General features: G+C 39.0%; 1 protein-coding gene across 3 annotated transcripts in view; it reads right to left on the bottom strand.

The window, feature by feature from the left end:
* Window positions 1–23332, bottom strand: part of MAP3K1 (mitogen-activated protein kinase kinase kinase 1) — a 63515-nt gene that overhangs the window by 6761 nt on the left and 33422 nt on the right. For all 3 annotated transcript variants that reach the window (XM_074812539.1, XM_074812541.1, XM_074812538.1), the window contains exons 2-16: window positions 21245–21395; window positions 16815–17021; window positions 15428–15628; window positions 12002–12118; window positions 11293–11441; window positions 8788–8909; window positions 7961–8042; window positions 7652–7829; window positions 6583–6873; window positions 6027–6148; window positions 5145–5236; window positions 4716–4905; window positions 3121–4399; window positions 2054–2206; window positions 542–704 (exon numbers count right to left, since the gene is read on the bottom strand). In XM_074812539.1, the coding sequence (XP_074668640.1) occupies window positions 542–704; window positions 2054–2206; window positions 3121–4399; window positions 4716–4905; window positions 5145–5236; window positions 6027–6148; window positions 6583–6873; window positions 7652–7829; window positions 7961–8042; window positions 8788–8909; window positions 11293–11441; window positions 12002–12118; window positions 15428–15628; window positions 16815–17021; window positions 21245–21395 (3497 nt within the window). The remainder of the gene's footprint in view (window positions 1–541; window positions 705–2053; window positions 2207–3120; window positions 4400–4715; window positions 4906–5144; window positions 5237–6026; window positions 6149–6582; window positions 6874–7651; window positions 7830–7960; window positions 8043–8787; window positions 8910–11292; window positions 11442–12001; window positions 12119–15427; window positions 15629–16814; window positions 17022–21244; window positions 21396–23332) is intronic.

The following is a 23332-nucleotide window of genomic DNA, read 5'->3' as shown; positions in this document are numbered from 1 at the left end:
TAAATTACCACTCAATATATTTAAGATTTGAAAACTTTTTCCCTAAGCATCCTGCTTACTACCTATTACTAGAAATTTAATTTCTTAAATGCCTTTGCATGACACCTCACACAATTTTTTTGAAAATGCTTGGGACAAAACCAAGTGACAGGTATTCCAAACTTGCTAGGAGTTATTTTTAATAACTTTAAAAGTTACACATGTACACTGAAAATGCAAGTGTTTGATGTATTTCCAACTGAGGTGCCTGTCTCTAAGTTTCTAACTCCTCATTTAGATTCAGAAATTGAGGGAAAACTAGTAGAATTTTTGTTCAAGGCTTCCAACTGCTTTAACTGTATGACAGATTAGGTATGGAAAATTGCTAAGATTGTAAGAATATTGCTAAGACCACTTAAACTGTTCTGTAAGTAGGCCTTTATACTGGTTACCAACAGCAAATACAAATTTGCAAACTGAAGTGATACAAAATACAGTATGAAACTACATAGTTCAAGACTCAACTGATACTTTCATTTTCTTTGGCATAGTAGTTATTTACCTGCCATCCATTCAATAAAGAGGTTATAGTTGCTCTTCTCACATGTAGCACCCAACATTCGAATAATGTTAGGATGGTTCAGATGACTCATCATCCTTATTTCTTCTCTCAGTGCTTCAACTACTTCTTCTTGCTCAGATGATGTGTTCCTGACATATGTCACCTGTTTTGAAATATGGTATTCAGACTTACCTTACATAATTACCAGTCCTGTAACCCCCTCTTCAGTACAGCAACAAGAATGGATGGTTTTTCATCCCTTTTCCCCATCTAGAAATAGCAAGTACTCTTTTATCTCAAGTCCCTTCAGCTGAGAATGTATCTCCATGTGAGACAGGCTAAGAAAATTAAGAGTGATCTTCTGGGAAAATATCAACAAAAACCTCTCCAAGTATGGAGTGCAGAAACTTCCCTCTTCACTCTCCTCTGCTTAAACTAGGAAAAAAAATGGGTTTTTTTCAGATGTTGAAGAAAAGGAAGAAAGATAAACCTGAAATGTGATTCTGACAGTGCTGTTATTTGTAAGATTTTTACCCTTTTAATCATACTACCCATTTCATAACCAAGCCTCTTATCCCAGAAATTCGACTGGGGGAGGGAAAGCAGATCAGAAGTCTTGTAATGGAACTGGAGCCAACCCCAACTCTGATCCACCCTAAATCTGAAATAATGGTATGCAGCAGAGAATCTCCCCTGGGCATCAGAATCATCATCATCTCTCCAGGAGGCGCTTCAAGACTACATGGACAGTCCTACTCTTTCACAAGCAACAGAGTTTCAAAGGAGGAATAGCTGATGACAGATATTCTTTCCCCGATTAAATGTTTTGAAATTGCTCAATTCCATGGGTATAAGTTCATTCTAGAATTAATAAGATTTCCTCTATAGTGGTATCACTGATTCAGACCTGGGGCACCTTAAGTGTGAAAGATTTATGCACATCTAGAACCTTCAAAAATATTGAGTGAAGAAAGTGCATTTGAGCCTCTTTTCTCACTCACTCTTCTGTATCTATTAATTTAAATATTAAAAATACTTGCCTCAAAGTTGACTGTTGGATCAGAGGGAACAAGTGTCGAACTACATTTCCTCTGCTTAAACTGTTTTAGGAAAAAAAAATCTTCACAATAGGGGAAACTACTTTTAATAGGTACCTTGCAAATAGGGCGTTAATTTAGAATCAAGAGATCTGGGCTCCATTCCTAACTCTGTCACTGATGTATGAACTTGATAAAAGTAGAAATGCATTTGAAGAACTATGGAAGAAAATGGGTATATAAAAACAGGTGTTAGTTTTAAGGAGGAGTGAAAAAAACCTGAAAATATTATGTTAATACCATGCACATAAAGATTTTTTATTATGTATTATGGGAGAACAGATGACACGGAGGAGAGGAAGCAAGGAAAACAAGAAGTCAGTGGGAACAGAGAGCTTTTATATTTAATGTTTCAAAGAAATACTGAAGAACAAGCACAGAATATTCAAGGAAGTGGAGTATTTTAAGTATTTACCTGTTTTACAGCCATTAATGTCCCCGTTCCTACATCTTGAGCTTGGTAACAGGAAGAGAAAGCTCCAAGACCAATTTGCTGACCTTTAAGCCATTCTGCATCTTCTCTGTAATGGTGTTTTGCTTTGGTATGTCCAGGCAGGGTTTCTGGTGTCTGCAAATTAAAATTCCAAATCAATTCCATGTTTACTAGCATGCATCTAAGATGTAGACATTCTGGAATGTTACGAAATATCCAAGCTTATATGCCTCTCCTCTCCTTTACAGTTCTTTGTACTGCATGTTATACATGTTTCAGCTGAGACCACCACACTGGTGTATTCAGTAATCCACATACTCCTACCATATGTAAGAACAAAGTGTCTCCTCCATGTTACTATCTGAAGGTGAAAGGCAAGATTTAAGGACCCAAACAGGAGCAAGACTTATTTTTCTGTTCCTGATCTCACATCTAATCTAGGTAAGGTTTTAGTCAGCACCTACGGTAAACACAACCAAAATCATGTTGTTTTCTATTTATTTCTCCCATTTTATGCTTCACATGTTGTTACCTCATACAAAATATCAATATATTTTTATTTCTTGCACTTTTGTCTATTTGTAAACAAATATCTTTTTTCTGACTTCTAAAGTATCTCATATCTCTCTCAAGCTGTGCCAACAAGATGTCTTCCAACTCTGCCTTTCCTTTCAGAAACTAGTTTGGTTTTGTACAATTGCCTTCAAAGTAAATTAGCATTAAGATGCATTAAGACTCAATACAGTTCTACTCCTGCTAAAAAACTTTTCTCATTTGCTGGTTTCCCCACTTTTACACTTCCTTCTTTGCCATTTTAAAGGCTGGTACATGACATGTTGTTTCTCTTCCAAATACCTTTTCTAAACTTGTTAATAACCATGGAAGGATTCTGTTAGCACCCTCAACTGGCTGACTTTATACTCCAACTCCTAGGAGAGGGTATGGAGTACTTTTGTGTTTTATATAACTTTGGAAATATAACAGCACTGCTTTATAAATTCAGTGAACCCCAATTGAGACTTATGCTAAATTCCCATATGCATACTTACATCCTGCTGAATGATTATGATATCTTCACCATTTTCAACCTGTAGTTGGGGAATTATTGGCAGGGCATCTTGAGACGCTGACATTGCCATAGCAATAGCTAAAGCTTCCTCCTCTTCAGCTTCCATCTTTTCTTTGCATTTTTGATTATGATTTACATCATCTTTGTAAGTATCATCATTTTCTGCCCGCTCAGGAGAAAGAACTGCAACTTCAGACTTGAAAGTAACTGTGCCATCACTTGTTGGCATGGAGGCCTCAAGTAGGTCCTCAATACTGGAATTGAGCTCTGCATTAACATCCAATCGACATTTTTCATCTACTGGTGTGAACACCGTCTCTTCACTTGGTATAACTGCACTGCTACTACTACCACTGCTGCCATCACACTGTGAAATATCATTCAGGTCAAGTGTCATACTGGTTTTTAAGGTTTCTCCCTGCTTGTTCACATCACTTGGGGTGGGTCGTGATGGCTTTGGCCTGTGTATGTGACTGGATGGCAATGGCCTGGCTTGGGTAAAAAGTGGAGAAAGTTTCTCTGGTTCTTTATTTTCAGAACAGTGTCTCTGAAACTGGAGAGAAAGTTTCCGCTGTGTTTGAGGAGAAGGTGAGGGGATTTTGCAGGGAATGAATCCCTGAGGTCTGAGTTTAGAGACATCTGTTACAGTGCCAGCTGGTACAGATGGGTTTGAAGGAGACAGAAGCGTTGGGAATAGTGACTGGGAATGACTGGATGAAGGAGAAGAGTTCAAACACTGACTGTGGGGTTTTCCTTTTGTTTGAATGGCTGGCTTTGGTTGCTCAGTGGTTATTGATGAAACAGGAAGTCCCACAGTGAGGCCAGCCAGAGCCTCAGACACATCCTCTGGACTGGCACTCAGTTTTTTATCATTTAAACCTTTGCCACTTTTCCCTGATAACTGGACAGTATTGTTTGGAGTATTACTTTCTGTAGCTTCTGGAGAGTTATCTGGTACAGGTAGCTGCAAAAAGTCTTCATGTCGACAGTCCCCAGAGTGCATTTCTTCCATGCCTAGCTGAATGGCTTCTGCAATTTCCATTTCATCTGCTATTGCCATCAGACGTCGACGCATCCTTGCGTAATGAGTTGAGCTTGTCACACTCAACATTTCTAATAGCTTTACAAAAACATGGGGCACTCTCGCCACCATTCTTGCTGCACTCAAAAATACTCTCCGTGATAGTTTACCAACCATTGAGTGGGAATTGTCAATTGACTGCAAGGCGAAAGTTAAGAGGGAGAGAAGTTTCTTATACCTAAAAAAAGAAGAGAGATGTTTTATTCACTGATATGCTCTAGTTAACTGGTTCCAAGAAAGTCATTTCAAGGTAATGTATTTTGCTGTCAATGCTGCAGTAGAGAGGAGACTTATTGCTGCACTGGTGCTTCAAAATTCATTCACAGGTCAGGAGTTTTAAAAAAAAGCAACCATTTACCCCGTAAAGTAAGCACACTTTTGCATATAAATATATTCTATTTGTTTACATGAATTAGAACAACTGTTTTTTTGAAGAAATCACCAACAACACAGTCAACTACGAACAGTGAGTGTCACATAGTATAAGCAAGTACCTGTCTACTACGGTATCAGCCTGTAAAACATCTCCACAGACAATGTGGGGATAAAATTCACCAGGAAATTCCAACAGAAGTCTGTCTATTAGACAAAGTCGCCCCAGTAGAGCTTGCCAGTTGCTAGATTCGGTTTGGGTTCCGAGAATACAATTTAAGACATAATCAACACCACCAATACCAATGGACCCTACAAAAGAAGTTGATAAGGATTAAATATTTTCACAGTCTAAATTCTGATCTAAATAAAGATCAGAACTGTATCATACAGAAATACACATTGTGTGCTCAAATTACTCCCCTCCCAAACTGTTGAAATACTGTTCTCTTTGCCATGCTGATATTGGATAGACCTTGTATTAAATTTAAAACACTTCAGTATATTTGCTTGTAATTATAATTCAATTATATATGAGGAGCTATTATTACCAGATTTAAGTATTTCTCTCCCAATTGCCAGCTCGCCCGCTTGGCCTTTACACATCTCCAGTAGCGTTGAGACTGAAAGTTGACTTGTTCGACTGTAAGAAATACAAACCAAGAAATAACTCTTTTAGCAGGTGCTTTCAAAGAAAAACACTCTCATCATTGTATTTCAATAATCATTAGTTTGGAATTGTCTGTGGAAAATGATTTTACATCACTTTCAACAGATTTCTATAATCCTCTATCTGTAAACTACCAGTAGTTGTGACTTTTACAAAGCTGGTGGACTTCTCCATGTAGTTTACAGTACAGCTGAAGAAATGGTTGGCCTGGCAGAACAAATGGGGTAGCTTGGGACAGGAAAAGAAGGCCTACTCAAGCCAGAAATGCCATTCACTCAGAATAGCCATCTCCTAACACTACACTATGAAATAAAAAGTGTTACGTTAACACTTCATGGCACAGATGTACAACAGCTTCTGTTGAAGTAGAAAACATACATGACTGGTATTTGCTTGACTGCTTAAGGTGAGTCACGAGAATTAGACCAAAGCAATATCAACTGAGATGGAGGGGATGGTTGATGACTGCACCTAACATCTTCCTTTATTTTAAGGGTGAAAAAAGGTCTTACGAAAGCAAAGTATCATTTAAGATCTCTAAAGCACAATCAAGTGCCTTCAAAACCTACATCTTTCAAGCCTGAAGTTTGTTGGTAGCAATGAGACTAACTAGAACATGATATATTTATATTTAGGATCTACACATTTTATTTCACCATCAACTATAAATGATTTCCTAGTTTCACGTAAATAGCAACAAACAAAGCTTCAGGATGTTTCAGTAACAATCCAAAATGTTTTTGAAGTTTATGAGACACCATACCTGTTGGCATCTGCACATTTAACTAGTATCGTCTCTACAACTGGCTTGAGAAGTTGCTGTAGTTTAGTCCTCTCTGCCAAAGTATGACAGGGAGTATACACCAGCATGGCTCTTAAAGTTTTCTAAGAGAAAGGAAAAAAGCAATATATATGAAATCAAATTAGCTACACAATTTTTTATTTTTTTTTAAAGAGTTGTAAATAGTTTTATATAAATTGCATTCAAAATATCAATTCAAAGGATAAATAGCTTACTAAATATTCACTGTTAGAATTAGTCACATATTTTTTGAGGTTGGAAAGAACCTAGTCATACAAGTACTGTTAATACTTAGCACTGTAGCAAGCATTTCTTTATATTTGGCCAGTGGAGTCATGCCATTTCACTCTTGCTGAGGATTTTGATATCCTGCTTTCAGATGATGATTAAAAGTTAAGTCATCAATGGTGCTCAACAACTACTAGGATTCCTGGGTTCATATATCTCCTCCCTTTCTCTCCCCTTCAAAAATGAAGTAACTTTGAAATTACTAGAATACGAGTAAACAACTACTTACTAAAGCAGCAACATACACTTTGTAGACAGGGTCGGCGCAGACCATGGACAGCACACTGCAGCAGGATTCCACCACCACATCTCCTGAGATACTGGTCTGAGATGACCCACTAGCTGCTCCCAGAGCTCCAGCACTTGTGTTGTTTCCATTGCTACTTCCAGAATTTCCAGTGCTTTCACCATTAGCCAGTAATAGAGCACCACTAACATCATGGGAAAGACGTCTCAGTGCCATCTCTCGTATATTCCAGTTTCGAGAAAACAAGCAGCCAACTAACTCCATTCCAAATACCTGCCAAGGAAAAAGCAATGTTACAGGAGTCAAACTGAATAACACTGCAACTTAAGTACCTAAGAAAAGCAATCAAAAGAGCAAAGAAATGTTTTTGGTGAAAAATCACCTTAATAGGTCTGACAGCAAAAGTATGTCAGAAGGTACAGTGTCTTAAAAAAAAGATTCTGTGATGGAAATGAAGCCTCCTAAATCATACATCATTGGTTCTCGTTAAGAGAAGTGGGAGGATGCCTATATGGATGGTTTCACTCACTTTGAATTTTTCATTATGGAGTTTGTTTCTAGAGACTGATATAGACAACCTTAAATCCAAACCTTGAATCCAAGGTCCAGCTATACCAGACAAAAATTATAGCAGAAATACAGGCAACACAAGGTCTCCAACTTTTAAGTGTGTGACCCCTGCTCAGTTGAACCCACCTCTAGAGTCCAGAGGTTTTTTATGTCATTTGGCTCCTGCAACACAACTTGGGTAACATAAGTGCCAACTTTGTATTTATGGGACAGTTGCACAACCAAAACTAGAGTTAAGAACACTATATTTTATTAATGGACCTTTAATATTAGGTGTGAGATAAAGTCCAAAACTGAAACCCCCGTTAAAACAAGACTGAAAAGCCTTCTCTTCTGTTGCAAGTTAAATATAATTATTTTCAATAATAATCAGACATAAAGCTGATGGGATTCAAAATAAATTTTTGAATTGTAGATCTGACAAATCTACAGTTCAAAATCAGTTGTTACCTTTGAAGCTTCTTTTACAAAGTAAAATTACCTGAATCCATGGCTCAGCTAAATCTTTATAGACAGAAGGGATCTGCTGGACTCCATAATGAGTAAGGTTAAAATTGCTATCTTGGGTTCTTCTCTGTGATACAGCTGTAGGTTGCTGCTGAGTTTGTTGCTGAACCACACGGAGAACAGAAGAATCCACAGGGCTTGGCAATTCATGACTACAGATTAACAACAAATAAGATGGATTAACAAATGAAACATTTACTTAAGTAAATACTTCAGCATATTTAGGAACATCAGCTAAGGATCCAGAAACGGGTAGTTTGTTATACACAGACTGAATCCTTACCTATAGAAATCATGAGATCTCCACTTAGATCTACAAAGAGGACAGATAAGTGGCTCTCTATTTCTTCTGCATTCTTCTGCCCCTGGAACACAGCAATAGGAAAATACGTACTTAGTTTTACAGTGTATAAAACCAGAAGATGGCATTACTATTTCTAAACCTTACTGAAGAATGTTAGTTTCAGGATAAATGCTTCTGAACTGAGACATCTGCAGCAGCCTGATAGATATGGGCATTTAAAGATTTTTTTTGCATGCAGAAATGCTTCAGTTTAGCACTACAATTAATATTAAAAGTTATGAACTAAACACAGTTCTTTTTGTAACTCAAACATAGGTAATACTTTTGAAAAAGTATTAAAATATGGGTGATTCAATTTTATTTGTTAAAGCAAGCTGTAACTATTTATATAGTTGAATGTAGTATGTAAAAATACTTCATAATTCACTCTATAAACCTAGTTGATAGTAGATGACTTTCATACATTCTAATGACAAGTCACAGGGGGCTAAAAGGCTGTTCCTAACCTTGCTCTAACTGGACATAATCATTTCACTCAGGTAAAAGAGCTCAAAGCTCTAGCCCTGCAGTTAACTTTTCTCAAAGCATCAAATTACAAACTCCATTTGTGAATAACTGATAAAATAAGGCATATCAATAGTATCCAAATGATACCAAACTCTTACAAAGATCTACCTGTTATCACTTAAGAGCAGGTTTCTGCTTTTTTACTTCTAAAACAAACAAGAAACCTAATAAAAACACACTAGGTTATAATACTTTTGCATATTTAGAGTCACCAGCACTTGACAAAGATGACAACATACATATTGACATGCAGTGATGGTGTAATTTGTTCCTGCAGCCATCTTCACACACAGTTAGGCTCTCTTCATCCAACATGCCTAACAAACAAATGGGGCACATCTGTTCTTCTTCATCCTTCATACTACAAAAACAGATATTTGTGATTGTAAAAGTGGCATATCAGAATTCAGAACAGGTTTTAACAGTGAAAAAACATTAACTTCCAGTTTGGAACAGTCACTTCTGAATAACTATAGGCTATTCATGAATCATTCCCCTAAACTTTGGTCTGAATAAGTAAGCAAACACATTTTTAGAAGCACTGAGTACAGACAACACTTTGTTGAAATGAAAGGGAAAGTCACAAAACGCATGACATCTTTTCAAACTAGGTCAGATACCAATTAGAGACTGAAAGGCCCAGCCTCGGGCACTTACTTCCCGCCCCCCCCCCCCCCCCCCCCCCAAGCTTCTTTAAACAAACCAACCTTCACTTTTTTACTTATCGTTTGGTTTTGAAAAACTAAGACATTTTTATATTTTGTAATCTACCTACATTTTTATTCTATCACACTCCTTTCAGAGTAGAGTCACAAGGTAGTCTTTAGCCCATTACAGGCAACTGTAAATACTATTTGATGAACCTATGTAAATCTCAAAGCATTAACAGAAGGTAACAGCCACTCAAGAATTTTCTGCCACTAACAGAAATAGATGCAATAGATTCACATGAACTAACACTAACATACCTACATGTCACATGTAGATTTTTAAAAAGCCATTTTACCTGTTTTACATGTTGCTTCCATTTTATTTACCCCCACCCCAATTTTAGAATGGATACAACCAGAGATTTCGCCATAAGAATTATGATGAACTTAAACAACATGTAGTAAAAGCCACAGATTTTAATCGCTTGTAATACTGTTTAAATGTGCAAAATTCTTACTATTCATAGCAAAAATTTCATTTATAGTTGCTGTGTGTCTAAAAGTGTGCAGGAACCCTGTATGTGTTCACTAACAATATATTTCTAAAATAAAATTCATTTGTGTATACATTACTTCTATACACATATCTTCACTTCTATTTCCTTGCAAATGATTGACGCTATTCTTTCCTTGAAAAATCCACAGCACGAACACAAGTATTAACTTAAAACTTACTTTTGAAGAATTACTAGTAAACTAAAAATAACTTCAAGTCACAGTATTATCAGAACTGAGTAAACTTTTATCTCAAATTATCTGATGCTCAGTGTTCTCTAGTATTTATACCATGCAAGATTAGACTTGCATAAAACAGCAGTTTATCTCATTGAACCAGTAATGCTAGGAACTAACCATCAGCTGTACTGGCAAACAACTGAAAAATCTTTCATCCTGTAAAAAAAAAAAAAAAGAACTAATGCAGTGAAGTTCACAATTCAGTGAAGCCAACTCTATGAAAAAAAAAAATTCCTACACAAGGTGTTTACATTAAATGAACTGGCTTGCCAGATAAATACATAATCTACTCTGGAACTACTTAACTGCTTTGTTTATGCAATTTATTTACAGTGACACAATCTGGCCATTTAGAAAAATAAGTAAAAAATGATGGGAGTTTAAGGTCACAATCTGTGTGTCAGAATTATAAGCCTGTTTGATTCATCTAACTATATCACAAAGTAACATATCAAAGTACTCCTTAATTTATGTTTCACTTTACACAAAAGAAAGCCTCAGTTTAGGTTGCCTTCTGTGGTTTGACCTCTCTAGAGGATGTCTAGTTCACCCACTAACACATGCATGCACAAATCACTTGTTTAGAAAATTAACCAGTTTCTTTTCAAAATCAAGGAAAAGAACATGCCAAAAGCACTGAAGTAGTCAGGAGAAAAAAAACCTGAAGAATCAAACATCACTGAAAATTGATAAATAAGGCATTGTTTAGTATTGTATAAACTATAAAAATCATAATAGTTTAACACTCCCTTAAAATAATTTAATCCCATTTTACATGAAGTGGTTTTTTTAAATATATGCCTACTTATGCTTTTATATATTTTTTTTTAAATATATGTTTACAGAGTGCATTTAGCCAAAAGTTTTTCAGTATATTGTCATAGGCACAAGCATTTCCCTGAAGGAGGACAAGAGAAAAATATAAATCACGTTTCTTCATCTGTCAGTATTTGTGTGCTATATTTGAACAAATGCACACAAATAGGTTTCCAAAGTTAACATATGCTTCAGTCTTGCACTTACATTTCAAAAGTTTGTTTCCCAAATTCATAAAGGGTCAAAAAAATTCCTTGCACAACTCTACTTAACATTTTTCAAACTGAAGTTACACTGCAAATATGCCCACTTGGTACCACGGTGACTAATGTATGCTTGACTCAATTGTTTGCAAATCCAGACACATAACATAGCTTGAAATGAAAGCAGCTTTGAACAAAAAGAATGTAGGTGATTCTAAACATCCAAAATTAGAAGAAAACTACAGAATAAAGCTTTTAATTCCTTTAGAAAAATACTAACCTGTTTTCTGAACTAGATGTAGAAGTACTAGATGATGACAATGTATGAGAATTTGACATGCGTGAGACAAACTTCTGGATGGTGTTACGAGATGGAGCTTTGATCCTCGAGCTACGCCTACTGTGATATTTCTGGAACAAACTCTCAACCTAACATCAGAAAAAGATAGCAACAGTCGTATTTATGCTATGAATAGCTTGTAGTATTATTTTAGTAGTATTACTGAAGCTTAACTACTGCTAAAAAAAGATTATTCACTGTCACAATAATGCATTAGCAGTAGCAGCAGGAATTTCAGAAGTCTTACTAATAAACAGATCACAAGAAACAATTTACAATAGAAATTTATTTGCTTATTAAAAATAAGTAACAGCTTTAAGTATACACACAATTACCTCTGAAGACCCTTGTTCTGCTTACATTTCAGCTAATCCACGAGACAGATACACAAATTTGAGTAGAAAATTCAAGATTTTAATCACTCACTAAACTACAGCTCTCTACTATTCTTTTAGTAATGTCTTTTATTTGTAGCTATTTTTTTTGTACTTACAGAGCTCTTTGAGACTGAATTAAAGATGTAATTAAAAACATATATTCTTGTTGCTTTGAAAAGCAAAAGTTTTCAGCGTTTTTACGATAATGTCCTAAAGACTTCTACCTGCAGTATATTTTAGATCTGCCATTAGATCTATTAGAAATCCATTACCTCAAAGTTCTTCAACGTCTTTCTCCAGAGCATAGGGTCTGAGGGTTCAAGCTGGAACACCCGCAGCATAACAAACAGCAGATGAATACAAAACGTCCCACGGCCACAGCTACAAGTCTGAAGAGAAAAGTATATGCTAAGGCTCTACTAAAGATTGATTGTTACATAGATAATTTTTCCACATTTGAGTGAATCATAAAATATATACTACCCATGCTCCCCCTGAAAAAAAAGTAATTTATGCAAAATATTTTGTATCTAGGCATAAATATCTTCTTACATGGCCTTACAGAAAATACAAATTCCCAAAACATTATTCAGGAATACATATGAAAAAGCAGACAATTATTATCAGGGACCCAACTTAAATGCCTCTATGAAAATGTGCATGGCATGGGGAATAAACAAGAGGAGCTAGAGACATCTGCACACCTGCAGGGCTACGATCATATGGGCATCGCAGTGACATGCTGGGGTGACTCCTACAACTGAAGTGTTGAAATGGAAGGATAGAGGCTCTGTAGGAAGGACAGGCAGGGGAGATGGGGGGCGGGGGGGGGGGGGTCACCCTTTATGTCAGTAGCCAACTGGAGATGGATGAGGAGCCCACACAGAGCTTATGGATCAGGATTAACAGGAGGCCAGGGACAGGAGTGGGGGTCTGCTACAGGCCACCCAACCAGGAAGATCAAGTGAATGAGGCCCTCGATAGGTAGAAGCAGCCTCACATTCACAAGCCCTGATCCTCATGGGGGACTTCAAGCACCCCGATAGCTGTTGAAGGGACAACACAGCAGGGCATAAGCAATCCATGAAGTTCCTGGAATGTGTTGATGGTAAATTCCTTCTCCAAGTGATAGAGGAGGCAATGAGGAGAAGTACTATGCTGGACTTTGTTCTCACAAGGAGATGCTGGTGGGGAGTGTGAAGCTCAAGGGCAGCCTTGGCTGCAGTGACCATGAAATGGTGGAGTTCAAGATCCTTAAGGTGGCAAGGAGGGTGCACAGCAAGCTCGCTACCCTGGACTTCAGGACAGCAGACTTGGGAAGACTAGGGAAAACATAGGCCCCCTCTGGAAGAAAAAGGGAGATTTTGTCCCCTGGGCTAGGGAGAAAGATGAGGTACTCAACAAATTTTTTTGCCTCAGCCTTCACTGGCAAGGGCTCCAACCACCCCACCCAAGATACAGAAGGCAAAGGTGGGGACTGGGAGAATGAAGAACTGCCCACTGTAGAAGACCAGGTTTAAGACCATCTAAGGAACCTGAACGTGCACAAGTCCATGGAACCTGATGAGATGCATCCATAGGTCCTGAGGGAACTGGCAGATGAAGCAGCTAAGTCACTATCCATCATATTTGAGAAGCTGTGGCAGTCTGGTGAAGTTCACATTGAATGGAAAAGGGGAATCAACCCCCATTTTTAAAAAAGGGGAAAAAAGGAAGACTCAGGGAACTACAGGCCAGTCAGCTTTACCTCTGTGCCCAGCAAGATCATGGAAACAATGCTAGGGCACATGGAAAATAAGGAGGTGACTGGTGACAGCGAGCATGGCTTCACTAAGTGCAAATCATGCCTGACAAATTTGGTGGCCTTCTGCAATGGAGTTACAGCATTGGTGGAGAAGGGAAGAGCAACTGACATCATCGACTTGGACTTGTGCAAAGCATCAGACACTGTCCTGCACAACATCCTTGTCTGAATTGGAGAGACATGGATTTAATGGATGAACCACTCAGTGGATAAGGATATTGGCTGGATGGTTGCACTCAAGAGCTGCAGTCAACAGCTCGATGTCTCAGTGAAGAGCAGTGACAAGTTGTGTTTAACATCTTTGTTGGAGACACAGACAGTGGGATTGAGTGCACCCTCAGCAAGTTTGCTGACAACACCAAGCTGTGTGGTGCGGTCGACACGCTGGAGGGAAGGGATGTGCCATCCAGAGGGACCTGGACAGGCTGGAGAGGTGGGCCCGTGCAAACCTCATGAAGTTCAACAAGGCCAAGTGCAAGGTCCTGCACATGGGTGGGGGCAATCCCAAGCACAAATACAAGCTGGGCAAGAATGGATTGAGAGCAGCCCTGCAGAGAAAGACTTGGGGGGTATTACTGGTTGGAAAACTGAATATGAGCCAGCAATGCAGGCTTGCAGCCCAGGAAGCCACCAGTGTCCTGGACCGCATCAAGAGAAATGTGGCCAGCTGATCAAGGAAGGTGATTCTCCCTCCACCCTTGTGAGACCCCACCTGCAGTATTGTGTTCAGCTCTGGGGCCCACAACAAGACAGACATGCACCTGTTGGAGCAAGGCCAGAGGAGTGCCACAAAAGTGATCAGAGAAATGGAACACCTCCCTTATGAGGACAGGCTGAGAGAGTTGAGGTTGTTCAGTCTGGAGAAGAGAAGGCTCCAGGGAGACCTTATAGCAGCCTTCTAGTACTTAAAGGGGGCTACAGGAAAGATGGGGAGGGACTCTTGATCAGAGAGTGTAGGGGTAGGACAAGGGGTAATAGTTTTAAACTGAAAGAGGGTAGATTTATATTAGATATGAGGAAGAAATTCTTTACTGTGAGGGTGGTGAGACACTGGAACAAGTTGCCCAGAGAAGCTGTGGCTGCCCCCTCCCTGGCAGAGTTCAAGGCCAGGTTGGACGGGGCTTTGAACAACCTGATGTAGTGGAAGGTGTCCGTGGCAGGGGGGTTGGAACTAGACAATCTTTAAGGTCCCTTCTGACCCAAACCATTCTATGATTACAGAAGCTTTTAGTTGACTTTTTTTTTCCATTTTTCATGTTTGTAAAAATCAACTGAAGGTATTGCTATGCTTCATACTATAATCGTCATATATCCATAACATGACAGCAGACATAAATGAGATACTTCTGTTTACTCAAAAACCTAGATGTTCCCCAACGCAGCATGACATCAGTACTATGAAAGTCTATGAAAAGGACCTCACTATGGGTATTAATGAAATTATCACACCATTAAATGAATTATGTCAATTGCTTGTTTTTAGATATATCCCATTTATATATATATCCCATGAATAGAGCAAATAAAGTGTTTCAGAGTGAGAAACTAGAAAAATGAAGTGACCGAATTTTAACGAAAAATAGTTAAGATATATCATTCAGAGCCACTTCTGGAATGAGAAATAGATGGGACAATAGTAATTACTTTCAAACTAGAGGTGTTTTGGGTATTTTTAAAGAGAAACTTTAGACAAAACTAATATACTTCCTACATATTTGACAAAATACAAGCTGATCATTATATTACATGAGCACAGATTACAACTTTTAAACATTACTTTACAGAACTGTTATTATGGGTTGGTGATTAACTTGATCTAATTTGGTTTTGAACAGTTTTCCAAGATTAACTATAAATTAATAAAAGCTACAGACAACACAAAGATAGTCTCTACCTGAGGCCCAATAAACACTCTGTATTTATTATCAGGGCTGTCTCCTCCAATTAAGAAAGAGTTGGGTCCTATCTGCTGCAGCAAGTACAGCCTGGCTCGCATAACTTTGTTGACACGACGACTTGTTTCCTCTGGGCTGTACGGAGAGAAGCCATCTGGAGATGGGGCTCGTCGAGGTGGTGTTATTCGTCCACTCTGAAACTACATAAGCAGTTCCATCATAAGCATTTCCAGGACAACAGCAAGTTTAATTAGGTGGGGTTTTTTGTTTTGGGGTTTTTTTTTGTTTGGTTTTTTTTTTTAGGGGTGGGGGGAGTGTGGGGATGGGGGTGGGTGTGTGTGTCTTTCCCCCACAAATGACAAAGAGTCTCTGAAACCACTACAACATGCTTAGACTGTATGACTTTTCTTCCACACCCAGAACACAAAGACAGAAGAAAAACTGAAATTAACAAAGAAAACCAATCAAGTAAAAGTGGATCAAAGGCTAAATTAGATAGTTTGGTGGTTGTTGTGGTTTTGGTTTGAGGGGTTTTTAAACTTTTCATCAACTTGTCTTGTCAAGAGGAAAGAAGATGTGCTGCAGTGCTGTAACTTATGATATTCGTCCCCAGTTCAGAGGCATGGCAGTACCTATTTTAATTGATTTTTGGAAACCTTGTTTAGAGCAATGAGACAGTAAAAGCAATTAGATCTTACTCTTACTCTAACTGCACTGTGAAGTTATAGGCAAGTCAACTGAAGCTTAACTGTGGATGAGAATTTTTAATAACAAGCAAACCCATCAGATGTTATTGCTCAAAACATTATACTCTTGATCTTCTTTAATGAAGCCAGTTACTATTGCTCAAAACATTCTATTCCAGATCTTTTCAAATGTAACAATAGAAATTTTAGTCTTCTAACAATGCACACACCTAAATCTTCTCTAATTTGTACATAAAGATCAGTTCTGGAATAGAGGACCACAGATAGCATACCAGTAACACTGTTCTGCAGGAATCTTAATGCAGTCAACAATCCTATCCACAACAGAATATACCTACCTAGAGAGCAGGCAAAACTAGAGGGGAGAAAACCAAACTACTAACACCTCTTTGTGCAAATCAAGCTAAGAGAACATATATGTCTTCATGACTAAGTATCTCTATTTCTCTATAGAAATAAAAATTGAAAGCAGGACTGAATTAAAAAGAAAACACACACCTAAGAGCAGAGTATAAATTCCACACATGAGAAATGTAACATGAGATATGCTTTGTGTATCTCACTCAAGGGATACCCTGTCATTGCATCTTGCTCTACACAGGGACAATTAATTGCCTCTAAAAGCAAAAGATTGCAGAACATAACTAAATTAAGAATTACATCACAGTTTGCAACTTACAGGCACTGGAGATACCCTTTTTCTTCTAACACCCGGTGATTCAGATTTAACCGTCCTAGAAGATGATGAAGAGGAGCTACTAGGAGAGGGACTACGTCTTCCTTTCTGTGTAGGTGATGAAGCAGTGCTTTGTCCTTCAGCTTGAGGTTCTAGAGAGAGTTTGTTCATTTCCAATCCATCTCCTTTCCCAGGAATAGGTTTTACCACCTTGCAGGAATTAAACCATGTGTTAGAATTACAAATTGATCTCTTACAAAAGAACCTTTTTCACCGTTCGTTGGTGCTGCTTATCTGAGTTGTGGCAGCAATTGATTTGACTCTCAAAGTACTTCTGTAATTGTCACTCATGGTATCTCAAAGGACAGCAGTTCCCCTATTTGGATAGTAGGAGCTAAAAGATTTTTTTTTCTACAGGCATTGTCTGCTTATTAATAGCTATAACATTGTATCCGTCTGTTATATACAGTAAATTCCACAGAGCTGATTTTGACTTGTTTAGTCACCTGCTTGACATCCCTTGGGAGATGGTCCTGAATGGTACTGGGGTCCAGGAAGGCTGGACACCTTTCAAGAAGGAAGTCTTAATGGCACAGGAGCAGGTGGCCCCCAGGTGCTGTAAGAGTGATAAGGAAAAGGCTGAGGTGCTTAATGCCTTCTTTGCCTCAGTCTTTAAGAGCAAGACTAGTTGTATTGAGGGAATCCAGCCTCCTCAGCCAGAAGACAGAGACTGGGAGAATGACCCCCCAGCATCCCAGGAGGAGACAGTCAGTGACCTACTGCATCGTATAGACACACACAAGTCTATGGGACCAGATGGGATACACCCGAGGGTGCAGAAGGAGCTGGCTGGGGTGCTCGCCAAGACGCTTTCCATCATTTTCTGGCAGTCCTGGCTGACCGGGGAGGTCCCGACAGATTGGAAATTGGCCAAAGTGATGCCCATATGTAAGAAGGGTCGGAAGGATAACCTAGGAAATTACAGGTCTGTCAGATTGACTTTCGTGCCCGGGAAGCTGATGGAGCAGCTCATCCTGAGTACCATGACACAACACATGTGGGACAACCAGATGATCAGGCCCAGTCAGCATGGGTTTATGAAAGGCAGGTCCTGCTTGACAAACCTGATCTCCTTCTATGACAGGGCGACCTGCTTATTGGATGAGGGAAAGGCTGTGGATGTTGTCTACCTTGACTTCAGTAAGGCCTTTGACACCGTTTCCCACAGCATTCTCCTGGCAAAACTGGCTGCTCGAGGCTTGGATGGGCACACGCTTTGCTGGGTAAAAAACTGGCTGGATGGCCGGGCCCAAAGAGTTGTGGTGAATGGAGTTAAATCCGGTTGGCGGCCGGTCACGAGTGGTGTCCCCCAGGGCTCGGTTTTGGGGCCACTCCTGTTTAACATCTCTATTGATGACCTAGACGAGGGGATCAAGTGCACCCTCAGTAAGTTTGCAGATGACACCAAGTTGGGTGGGAGTGTGGATCTGCTCGAGGGTAGGGAGGCTCTGCAGAGAGACCTGGACAGGCTGGAGCGATGGGCTGAGGCCAACTGTAGGAGTTTCAATAAGGCCAAATGCCGGGTGCTGCACTTGGGCCACAACAACCCCCAGCAGCGCTACAGGCTTGGGGAGGAGTGGCTGGAGAGCTGCCAGTCAGAGAGGGACCTGGGGGTGTTTGGGGGTTTTGATTGACAGCCGGCTGAACATGAGCCAGCAGTGTGCCCAGGTGGCCAAGAAGGCCAATGGCATCCTGGCTTGTATCAGAAATAGCATGGCCAGCAGGGACAGGGAAGTGATCTTACCCCTGTACTCGGCACTGGTGAGGCCGCACCTCGATTCCTGTGTTCAGTTTTGGGCCCCTCACTACAAAAAGGACATTGAATTACTCGAGCACATCCAGAGAAGGGCAACGAAGCTGGTGAAGGGTCTGGAGCACAGGTCGTATGAGGAGCGGCTGAGGGAACTGGGGTTGTTTAGTCTGGAGAAGAGGAGGCTGAGGGGAGACCTCATCGCCCTCTACAACTACCTGAAAGAAGGTTGCAGAGAGCTGGGGATGAGTCTCTTTAACCAAGTAACAAGTGATAGGACAAGAGGTAATGGCCTCAAGTTGCACCAGGGAAGGTTTAGACTGGATATTAGGAAGCATTTCTCTACAGAACAGGTTGTTAGGCGTTGGAATGGGCTGCCCAGGGAGGTGGTGGAGTCCCCATCCCTGGAGGTGTTTGAGAGGTGGGTTGACATAGCGCTGAGGGATATGGTGTAGTTGGGAACTGTCAGTGTTAGGTTAGTGGTTGGACCGGATGATCTTCAAGGTCTTTTCCAACCTAGATGATTCTGTGATTCTGTAAATATCAGTTGAGAAAAAAACAGGGGTTGCTATTTCTGTAGCATAAATCCTGGCTGCAAAGTAAAAGTTACTTCAAACCTGGAGGCAATGCAACAAACTTAAGGTGTGCTGTGCCCTGTAAGAACCATACCTGGGTTTTTTGCCTGCCATACAAGTAAAACAGCTACACCACATCTAGTATCTGAGCTAAACACTGTGCATAGTGCTACGCTACATGAACAGACATATGTGCTCAAGCAGAGGGAGAACACACATTTCTATCTAATAGAATTGTTGCATGAACACTGAATTTTGACACTGAGGTATGGAATATTTCAAGACAACTTTCAGATGCCTGCCTCTCAGACCCACGTAATGCATGGGAAGAGTAAGGCCCCTGGGAATCAAATTAAAAGCAGTCACAGCAGGCAGATTCAGTTTTAGTTCTACATTTTTCCATGTCGTAGAGGCTTGACTCAAAGCTGGAAGGAAGCTGCAAGTAACACTTCAGATTAATAGAGCAGACCTCTACTAGAAAGCTGCCAAGGTCTCCAATTTAGGCAAAAAATGGAAGAGACTTTTCCTGCTCAGGCCACAGGGAGGAAGAGACATCCAGACTCAGTGCCCTTCTACCTGGTGATTTGTACTGCATCCACAAGGTTAAATGCTATTTTAAACTGAAGCATTTAACTCATCCAACTGAAGCTGTTCCACTATCTAGAAATGCATTTCAGTTTCAGCAGGTTACAGGAAGAGGACAATAAGGAGGTTGTGGTCTAGCAATTAGGCATTGCCTAAAAGAAGAAAAACTTGCATTTACAGCCTTGATCAAGCACTGCTCATTTTACTTTTAAGTCACCCTATTTAACCTATGCAAATCTGAACTTTTCAGAAACCTTTGTTGCTTTATTGTTATTCAATTATGAAAGTGAACAGGATCAAAGAAGTATAAAAAGCAGTGCAGGCTTTTTTTTCCTCCTACTGGCTTTTTCTTTTCTGGAAGGTCAGAATGCAAATTCATGTGCCTAAGGACAAGTTACAGTTACCAGCTGCCAGTGCTTGAGAACATGTAAAATAGTAGTAATTGAGAATCTGGAGCATCAAAAGTTGTATTAAAACACCCAGAGACCTCAAGGGAAGTGCCTGAGCCAGAAAACAATTTCAAGCCATGCACTAACCAAGATGCATTTAAAAATTTTTAAATAAGAACTGGTTTGTGCTATTCGAATCTTTAAGGTATTGCTTTTTTGGTACACTTGTATTTTCAATGTTCTTTCTCATGACAGAAAGATACCAACAGAACCCTCTTCTGTTCTAGGAAAGCTGTCCCCAAACATTTGTATATTGCATCAGATAGTCTTAGCTTTAAATTAGCACTCCCATCAAGTGCTACAAGGGAGTCACATTGGTACATAGGAGTCACATTGACCAATGCAACCAACACTTACAGGTACCTAATGGCAATTAACCAGCATTATACAGAACAGAATTGTAATTGTGCTTAATAAGTTTCAGGTTTGATCTTAAAACCACTTCTGAGTCATTTATTGGCATTACCCAAAAAGTGAATAGAATACTCTGGCATCCAAAGTTTAGCGGGGTTGAGATTTGTGTGAAGGAGTTACTCAACTTTAGTTTTTTCTGGTTTAGTGAGATTACAGTTTGTTTTTTTCACAAAAATTCCATACACTTCAGTTACAATACATAGAAAACTTGAACATTTTCAAACTAAGGACAAGTGAAGTCATGAAACCACTAAGAATCAAGGGAGTACAAAGCACTATAGTGCATTTTTACACTCAAACCTGTTTTTACCTAATGAACAGGAGCTACTTTTGTTAACATTAGAGGGCAGTGTTGTCACAGTATTATTCTATACTACACAAATCAGCAGCACAGCTATATGTCTTTTTCTTAAAAATAAAGATTAGTAAATGCATACATTTCAGGAAGCCAGCCACAGCTTCCTGTTAAACTGCTCATAAGAAATAAACAGGAGCACCATAATTAAGAGTATGCAAATTGTTAAGAAAAAGAGGTTCCTTTAAGGGATCTTTATCTGTAATAGCTGTTAAGAGATATTGCCCTTCCATAGTGTCACTTACCACAGGGCCTCTCCTGCTTCTTCTTTCCAGCCATTCATGCTTCCAGGCTGGCATACACGTTGCCTTGAGTTTCTCCCTGATCATGCGCTCTTCTGGGCGGTCATCCATCTTCTGCAACCCCCTGAGTGTTTCTTTATTCTCCATGTCACGGCTACAGCAATGAAAAAAGTCATAAACGCAATTAATTTTAGTTAAAAGTGTAATACCACAGCATTCTTAAACTCTGTGCCATCCTATTCTCCCTTCTCCTTACAATGAAGCTGCTAAAACATTAATCCCCACTTACTGCAGCAAGCCTTGTAAGTTATGACTGATTTGCTAGTCTGATGCTTGCAACATACCTGTTTTGAGGGCTATTTCTTTAAAATGTGTGTACTACTTGTAACATTGGACACCCAGTAAAAAGGAAAGTCTTGGCAAATATTTAACCAATACAAAGATTACCCTATATGTCATGCCATTCACCAAAAGTTTCACAAGTGTTGTGATGGTTCATGCATTCCTTGGCAATTCAAAGCTTGCAATCTCTATTTTAAAACAATTTACAAAATGAATATAAACGAGTGGTGAAAATTTTCCATCTTCATAGGATGCACAAGCATGAAACCATGTATGTACTGCCTCTTCCTGTACAAGAACCTCAAAAGTCAAAAAAGAGTACTTGTGAACTAATACACAGTAACCATGTTTAAACTAAACACAGAAGTCATGAAAGTAAGGCTAGTGGCCTTGAGAGTTGCTTTCTGAGTGATGACTCAAAAGGTCTCCAAGTCAGTTATAATTATAGCAAAATTTACAGCAAGTTTGTATCTGTAAAATGAAGTGTGATCCATCTGGACTTGTACTTTTTTGACCTACAGCAAAGTAGTTGCTTGTGCTTGCTGGCAACAACAAAAAACCAAAAAGTACCATCAGACCCTGAAAACCAAATATGAGCAGTCTGGAAGATTTCCTGGTTCTGTTGAGCTATCTGCTAAGTCACCAAGAAAACCACATTCTCAAGCAGCAGCACATGATCCCCATCCATCTTCTTGAAGTTAGCCATCTTTAAAAATAAGCAAGCTTGATTAAGCCATCTCAGAATAAAATTTTATTTCAAAAATAAAATCACAACTTAAAGTGCGATATAAAGCTATATAATAATTTAGTTACAATCACTGCTTTCATGCATGCAGTCTTCAGCTTCTAAAACATTTAGCTACACAGTTAAGCTACATTTATGTACTATAAGATGACCTTAAACATATTCCCTATAACATTCATTGCAATAAAATGATGTTAAAAATCACAATTCCTATCTTCACCAGCAATGTATTACTAAGGTTCATTTATCACAAATCCCTAGTTAGAAAAATGAGAAGGTTTTTGATGGTCAGGAGCAGTCGTCTTATTTTTCTTCTCTCACTGTAGAGACAAAGGAAACAAAGTATTCTGCGGCAGGAAATAGCTCTTCCTGCTCAGTGCTGAAACGTAATAAGCAGATGGATACTGTAAACAAAATAAATTTTCTTTCAAGCAACATCTAAACCTACTGTTAATAACCAATTTCAGACCCTCAGAACTGTGTCTAGCAATTAAAGACTTAAAAATGTTTATAAATAGAAACACAATCCACCTAAGAGTGAATGTTTTTTCAGAAGTTAAGCATTAATGCTTATTTAATTCCAAAACTAATGTAAGTGGCATCATTATTTTTGTCTCAGCATTGGATTCCATACTAGTGCTTTCTAGAAACAGAGACAAAAAACCCTAGTGATAATTCATGAAAAATGAAGATATTACAGCAGCAGGTAGAATCCAAATGGAGAATATGCCTAAAGTTTAAAATAGGGGAAAAACTACTGGGCAAAAAGGGTTAACTTCACATGTTTTCCTCCGTCAAAAAAAAACCCATTCAAAGACAAAAATCTTTGCATAAGAACAGTACAGCTCCAAAATAATATATGTGGAAGTTAAAAATATAGAGTTACTGTCCTTTTTATATTAGTTATTCCATGGCATGAACCATCTCAGTTGCATGAATACTTTGTATACAAGACAGAAAACACTATCCCAAGCAGTGAAAGAATGACACAGTATTTCATTTGT

This window comes from Strix aluco, chromosome Z (genome assembly GCF_031877795.1).
Source record: "Strix aluco isolate bStrAlu1 chromosome Z, bStrAlu1.hap1, whole genome shotgun sequence".
Classification (NCBI taxonomy): domain Eukaryota; kingdom Metazoa; phylum Chordata; class Aves; order Strigiformes; family Strigidae; genus Strix; species Strix aluco.
The sequence above is the reverse complement of the archived record's forward strand: the minus strand, read 5'-3'. Positions and strand labels throughout refer to the sequence as shown.